The sequence below is a fragment of the Apium graveolens genome, chromosome 6 (assembly GCF_009905375.1).
Source record: "Apium graveolens cultivar Ventura chromosome 6, ASM990537v1, whole genome shotgun sequence".
Classification (NCBI taxonomy): Eukaryota; Viridiplantae; Streptophyta; class Magnoliopsida; order Apiales; family Apiaceae; genus Apium; species Apium graveolens.
Window position 1 is genome coordinate 13300867 of NC_133652.1, and position 7509 is coordinate 13308375.

A 7509-nucleotide genomic window follows, 5' to 3' on the forward strand; every position below is an offset into this window, starting at 1 on the left:
TTTATTAAATAAATTATTTTCGATTAATACTCCAATTAATCAACGATTATCCGATTAATCACTGAAAATACCTTCACCGAATAATTCCGATTTTCGCTTTTTAGAACACTTCTCTCAACTCTTTGTTGAGCAAATCCTAGTGACAAATACATGACCATGTTGTGTATAACCTTTTTTAAACAGCATGTATCTGTCATCCAACCATACAAGGGGTAAAATAGCATATTCATATAAATGTATATCATGAAATGAGATAAAAATATAAGAAGAAAGGTCATCCAATCCTTTCTCACACATCTCATCTGGGGTAAAAAAAATTCCAAACCTAGCTCTCTCTCTTTCTCTTTCTTTCTCTCTATAGAATGTTGTGCAGATTAGGTTCCTGAGTCTCAGTCTTTTAGTTCTATATTTAAATATAAATCACATAATTTCTGTTTTTGCTTGTTCATTTTGGGTAGGGAGACAAATTAAGGAGGGACGAGGAGATCGAGGAGGAAAAAAAGAAATGGGGAGAGGAAAAGTGCAGCTGAAGAGAATAGAGAATAAAATCAACAGACAGGTGACATTTACTAAGAGGAGAGGTGGTTTGTTGAAGAAAGCTCATGAGATCTCTGTTCTTTGTGATGCTGAGGTTGCTCTTATCGTCTTCTCTACCAAAGGCAAGGTCTTTGAGTACTCCACCGACTCTTCGTACGTCCCCTTCCTTCCCTTCTTCCTTTTTTTGTTAGTTAAATACACTCACGCGCACAAAACTCGAACCTAACTACACCAAGTGATGTTGGGTCTTCATTTCTCTTTGCATATATATATGAAACACATGTAAATAACTACATCTATCTTCTATATAAGTAGATCTTGTTAATTCTAGATATATTTTAAAACAGATTTTTCTTTTTACCATGTTTGTTTGCTTGTTTTTATGGTAATATAATATCTTGTATGTTTCACTTAAAAAGTAACAAAACTCTTCAGATTGGTTTTACCTAGGTGTATATATTTAGGTTTCTTGAATTAGGTTCTTTTACATTTCTGTGCATATACTCATTTTCACTCAATTATACCTGTTTTAAGCTCATAGAACTACTAGATCTGAACATATATATGCAACACAAGAAGGCTTTAGGTTCATGTTTGGTTCAACAGAGAAGTGACTATGTGGATCTGATACCGAGGAGCTCATTGGTGCATCCTGTAGTTGGATCTATTAAGCTTCAGTCTATATATGCTAGTCTGTATAGAAAGACTCGAATTGATTACGATCTACTTGTAGTAAAACACTAATGTTTAATATTTTTTGGCTTAGGGTTCTGTCTTCCTAGTTCCTATTGAGTACTGTGTATGTTTTGTATATATAACCAAAACTAGTCACTCTTTTTCAATTACTAGTTTGTAAAGTAGTTAATCTCACAAGCTGTTACACTTTATCTCAGCCCTTTATTTTATTAGCTCTATTTCCTTTGTTAATCTTTCAGTTGAGGTCTTAAACGCTAAGAAAAACAATTCATAAGCTAGTACTTTGATTCTATTTTTCCAATATTTAATATAAGATATATTTCTTCTGGATACTGCCTTATCTAAGAATCCAGGAACTTTTCAGTTCCTTTTACATCAACTTATAGATCATGATGATTTTATACACATGGGTAAATTTGTACTACATACAAATCCTTAATGAGTAATTAATCATCTTTTTTATATATTTACTATTTTTTTGTATTATCATTTTCTTTATAAAAATAATGAAAATGTATTAGAAAAGTGAACTGTAAAATGGAGCATTTAAACTTTATCAAATAAGAGCTGAATATTTTCACTGCTAGGATCTGAGTAACCTTGTTGATCAGTTCATATCATCTCTGTCAACATATCATAAAAAATTACAAGTTCAAAATTAAGTACAATGTAGTTCCTAAAATCTATTTTCTTCATATCATGAATCACTTTAAAGTTTAAACCTAATTTTTAGACACCATTCTGGCTTGTTTTAAATTTGAAGTACAGTAGCTAATAAGCAACTTATATCTTCGGTTGTATGTATAGAAGAAATCAGGAACACATATACTTAAGTTACAATAATCACAGTATTAAATATTATACTACATATTTCAAGTTGAAGTTTATAAAAAAAATAGTTTACTGCTACCGACAGTAATATTCATGTTCACCCTGTCTTTTCACCATACCTTGCTCATAGTTCTTTATACCGAGTAGTTGCCACTGACAATTGGCAAACACGTCATTCAAGAAACCTTGGACCTTCCGAAAGTTGAGTAGCAGCAGCATTGATACCTTACATAGTTACAATTACAGGCTTTCACACTATTGGTATATACATATTCAGTAAAATTTATAATATATTCAATCTGTACCTCAACTGCATATCCGGCTCTCTTTATAACAAACTGCCATATCATATGGATGTTCTTTTATTTGTCCATATGGTATACTATTGTCATTTTATTTAAATGTTCCTGACTTTAATTTTTCGCGATGAATTTTGTATTTTTTTAACTTTAACTTTTGTTATGCTCCGTCCTGTATTACACTTTAATGCTGTTTTGAAGACTCAAATAACTAATAATAATATCACTAATTTAATAATTTAATAAGAGGTCGAGAGTTGGAGTCTCGCTGAATGCCCGTGTTGGGTAAAGAAACATATTATACATATCAACATGATCATTTATCGATCCAAATATAATGACTTGCTCCAATGAATTAAAAATCATCAGTGCAGTTCCTTAGAGAAGTTTAAACAAGAATCCGGTACTTAATTGCCTCTTTTTTTAACAATGTGTTAGCTAGCATGATCAGGACACGTTTGGGACATATATGGAGCGACTTGTTATGTGCTATTAGTAATGGTTTATTGGAAGAAAGCTAATAATTGATTGTTTTTTAGCAGTATGGAGAAGATCCTGGAGCGATATGAACGATACTCTTATGCTGAGAGACAGCTTATTGCAAATGATCCAGACTCAACTGTATGATTTATAATAAATATTTATACTGCATATCTAACTGTAATTTGTTACATTTTCTTGTCTAGAGTGAGGGCCTATATATCCATTCCTATATGTATGCATTATTTTATACAATTTCCACCTTCTTAAGGTTTGCTATCTTTATATAAAAAATTTACATGAAACAGGGAAACTGGACTCTTGAGTACACAAAACTGAAAGCTAGGATTGAGCTTCTACAGAGAAACCACAGGTAAGTAAGTTAGAAATTAACGATTTAATGTGAAGGCTGGTCAGAAAGATTGTGGTAAATCAACACATTAAAATTACATGTATGACAACCATAGAAACGATAATTTACTTCATGGACATTTTACAGGCATTATATGGGAGAGGACCTGGACTCTTTGACTCTGAAAGAGATTCAGAATTTGGAACAACAACTTGATACTGCTCTTAAACATATTCGAGCTCGAAAAGTATAATAATAGATTAGGTTCTTTGTATAATATTCAATTGTTGACGTCAAGTAATTAATATCTTTTGCTGATCGAATATTTCTTCTCACTAATGTGTCTGTCCGTACTCTTTTGCAGAACCAACTCATATATGAGTCCATCTCTGAGCTTCAGAAAAAGGTATGCGAAGCTTAATTGAAGCATCATGCATGAATCATACAAATTCTAGGGGTTGAGGCTTTCAAATTTATATAGTTTATATGCAAATTACTTTTTCTTGAAAATTTAATGTTTAAGTTTGATTTGGAATCAAATGGAGTGAGAATAAATATAGTTGTGAAGAAATTTGATTAGCAAAAATGGAAGCAACGAAAAATGATGAACTTTTAAAACGGAATGAAGTCATTTATAATTAAAGGATGAATATTATTGACAGAGCTTAAAATGAAATATGGTAAAAACAAACACTTTCGGTAAGTATCACCAAGAGACTGATCACTTTAAGCAATTAATCCTAAAATTTGGTTTAATCCTGTAATTTGACAATGATAGGAAAGTTATAAGATGATCAATTAAGTTAACCTCGGAGTCCTTAATCTCTAGAATCATTCTCTTTCGGCCAGGCTAGCATAAATGATAAACTGTTGAACTAACAGCGCCATTTCTCATTTTGTTCCATCAGGAGAAGGCTATACAAGAGGAAAATGGCAAATTAACAAAGAAGGTAAATAGCTACTTAATTTCTAGTTATTTTACTTGCCTTCATGATTATTTATTCTTTATTATTTGCAACATATATATATATAATGGATTAATGCAAGTTACATGTGAGAATTCACTTTGGTGGCATGCAATTATAAATTAGATCAAGGAAAGGGAGAAGACAATGGTACAACAAGCTGAGTGGGAGAAGCAAAACCCTGGCCCTAATTTGGCTTCATTTCTCTTGCCTCAGGAAAATCCATATCTAAACATTGGGTAATTAACTAATAATTATTCGAATGCAAAACTTGTTTAGATCACAATTCTCTCAAGTTCGTTGCAACTGCATGACCTATTTACATTTTTACAGTGGCACTTTCCAGGGGGAATCATCGCAGGGGATGACCAGGAATGAGCTAGAACTCACTCTTGAACCTATTTATCCCTGCCACCTCAGATGTTTCCCTGCTTAAATTAACTGCCATGATCTAAGGACGTTTATGGCTCTATCATGATGAATTTTGCATTATAATTATTTATATGCTATCCCAAGTGTGTGTGTATATTGTAATGTCAAATGTGTGTGCTATTAAGGTGAGAGAACAACATAATGGCTCAAGCCAGCTCTTGTCCTACCTGTTTCCTAGAACGTATTTTTAAACTTATTGCAATCAAATAGTTGAGGTTTGTTGTGTAATGTAATGTGTGTGCTATTAAGTTTTATGCTGTGCTATTAAGTTTTACTAGCATAAAAACCCGTGCAAGGCACGGGTTATTTTCTAAAATTTGATCTTGAGTTATGAATTAATATCGTCATTTAAATCATTTCGAATTTTATCTGTTATAATTTTAATCTTTTCTTATAATAATTAGATAATATATTATAAATGACACACATGCCTCGCACACACGTAAATTCAACTTAATTTATTAGATAATAGTTGGAATTTAATTGAATACATATAATTTAATCTTTCAATATCCTTTTAAAGTTCATCAATATCAAATTAGAGCACAAAAATATGAAAATTTTATTTATTTAATATAGAATGTGTAAAACCGTTGTTAAAATTTTGTTAAATATATATTTCATAATTTTGAACTATCCTTTTAAGGTTCATCAATATTAAATTTGGTTATGCAAAAAGGAAACATTATTAATTTAATATAATTTTATTAATAATACCAATGTAAAATTATTTTATCTATTTGATCTACACAAGTATAACTATTGTTCAACATATGTGTAGAACTTAAGTTATATATTTGTTAAACACTTGTCTTAAATTGTTTAAAAAATAAATTATAAAATGTAATAAATATATTTTCGTTATAAATTATGTGTATTCAATATAATTTTACTATTTTTTTAATAAACGATGTTGAACCAAAGTTATATATGAGTTGGGAGGTGGATATTTACACGTTAAGATTGTTTGTACTGAATCTCATCTTGTATATATAATATTGCACATGTGGATGACCTTGGATAAAATCTTGGTATTAGACTATTTTCTCATATAATGTATAAGGATATATTTGTAAATAGGCTTTTGCTCAAATGAGAACTTTTTAAAATGAGAACTATGAGAACCGGTGATTTTTATAGTCCAATTTGGTGATTTTATAAAATTTAAAATTTTTGGTTTGCACAAAATCACTAATTTACCAGATTCGAAATTTCAACTTTTCAAAAAATCACCAATTTTAACTACATAAATCACCAGTTCTCATGGTTCTCATTTTAAGAAGTTCTCACTGGAGTGCGACCCTTTGTAAATATATAAAATATGATCAAATTTACAAATACACCCTTAAAATTTTACATGTAAAATTCTTCGATCTCGGGATTGTCACGTGAGGATGACTCAGACCCATCTTTCTAACGTACATGTGTATGTATGTATGTATGTATGTATGTATGTATGTATATATGTATGTATGTATATATGTATGTTTGTATGTATGTATGTATGTATGTATGTTGTGTGTATGTTGTGTGTGTATGTTATGTGTGTGTATTATGTAATCATATCAAATTTGGTAATGACTAATTTGTGATGATTAATTTCAAATTTTGAGTATTTTTTAAAAACCGAGTTAAGTCCGAAAAATAACAACCTATCACCGATCAAGTTAGTAAGTTTGATACCTATTAGTTATTAACTTGATTTTACAAAAAAGAGTCTCAAACACATCAATCCTTATCTATATAGCATTTACAAAAATTTGTCGTATTTATAAGACGCTTTTATCGAGATCGTAATTTTGAACCTATAAAACTGGATAATGACGATTACTTTATACTGGATCACATTGTCAAATTTCGAGTATCTTTTAAAAAATAAGTGAAATACTAATTTTGAATTCGAAATAAGCTGAAGTTTAATGGCTCTTTATACCCGTGAATGTTTATTTATTTTTAAATATTTTTTAAAAATATAATACTATGTATATTTTAATTATGTATTCATTAACACATTTATAATTACTTAAAACTTATAATTTTTTAATAAAAAATTATTGTATTTTTATCAAATATAAAGAGTTTATGATCAAAAAATTGAATTTTATGTCTCACTAACTTTTAAGAGTAATTAGACATTTTACGAATAACAAAATGTCTCAAAATTTTGAGGTAACAATAAGTCTCGATCACACGTACTTATATTATATGCATGGTGAAAGACTAATGTGAATAAGCGGCAGAGTGGTAAGTTGATTGCTATTGTAACTTGAAAACCTGGGTTCGATTCCCTTTAATAATAAGTTTTATACAATTTATGAAAAGAGAGGTAAATTAGATATTTTAAGTTGAATTTTATGTCTCACCAATTTCTAAGGGCAAATTAGACATTTTATAAAGAATAAAATGGCTCATGATTTTTGAGATAATAAAATGTCTCATCAATATTGCCCCATGTTGGGCTATTATTAATATATTAAAAATATAATACTATGTATATTTTAATTATGTATTCATTAACACATTTATAATTACTTAAAACTTATAATTTTTTAATAAAAAATTATTGTATTTTTATCAAATATAAAGAGTTTATGATCAAAAAATTGAATTTTATGTCTCACTAACTTTTAAGAGTAATTAGACATTTTACGAATAACAAAATGTCTCAAAATTTTGAGGTAACAATAAGTCTCGATCACACGTACTTATATTATATGCATGGTGAAAGACTAATGTGAATAAGCGGCAGAGTGGTAAGTTGATTGCTATTGTAACTTGAAAACCTGGGTTCGATTCCCTTTAATAACAAGTTTTATACAATTTATGAAAAGAGAGGTAAATTAGATATTTTAAGTTGAATTTTATGTCTCACCAATTTCTAAGGGCAAATTAGACATTTTATAAAGAATAAAATGGC

At 29.4% G+C, this 7509-nt stretch overlaps 1 protein-coding gene across 1 annotated transcript; it reads left to right on the forward strand.

The window, feature by feature from the left end:
* Positions 1–210: 210 nt before the first annotated feature.
* Positions 211–4820, forward strand: LOC141663831 (agamous-like MADS-box protein AP1). The gene is made up of 9 exons (XM_074469665.1): positions 211–307; positions 459–690; positions 2906–2984; positions 3152–3216; positions 3343–3442; positions 3560–3601; positions 4104–4145; positions 4287–4399; positions 4494–4820. The coding sequence occupies exons 2-9, from the start codon at positions 506–508 to the stop codon at positions 4594–4596; spliced, it is 729 nt and encodes a 242-aa protein (XP_074325766.1). The 5' UTR covers positions 211–307; positions 459–505; the 3' UTR covers positions 4597–4820.
* The last annotated feature ends 2689 nt before the right edge of the window (positions 4821–7509 follow it).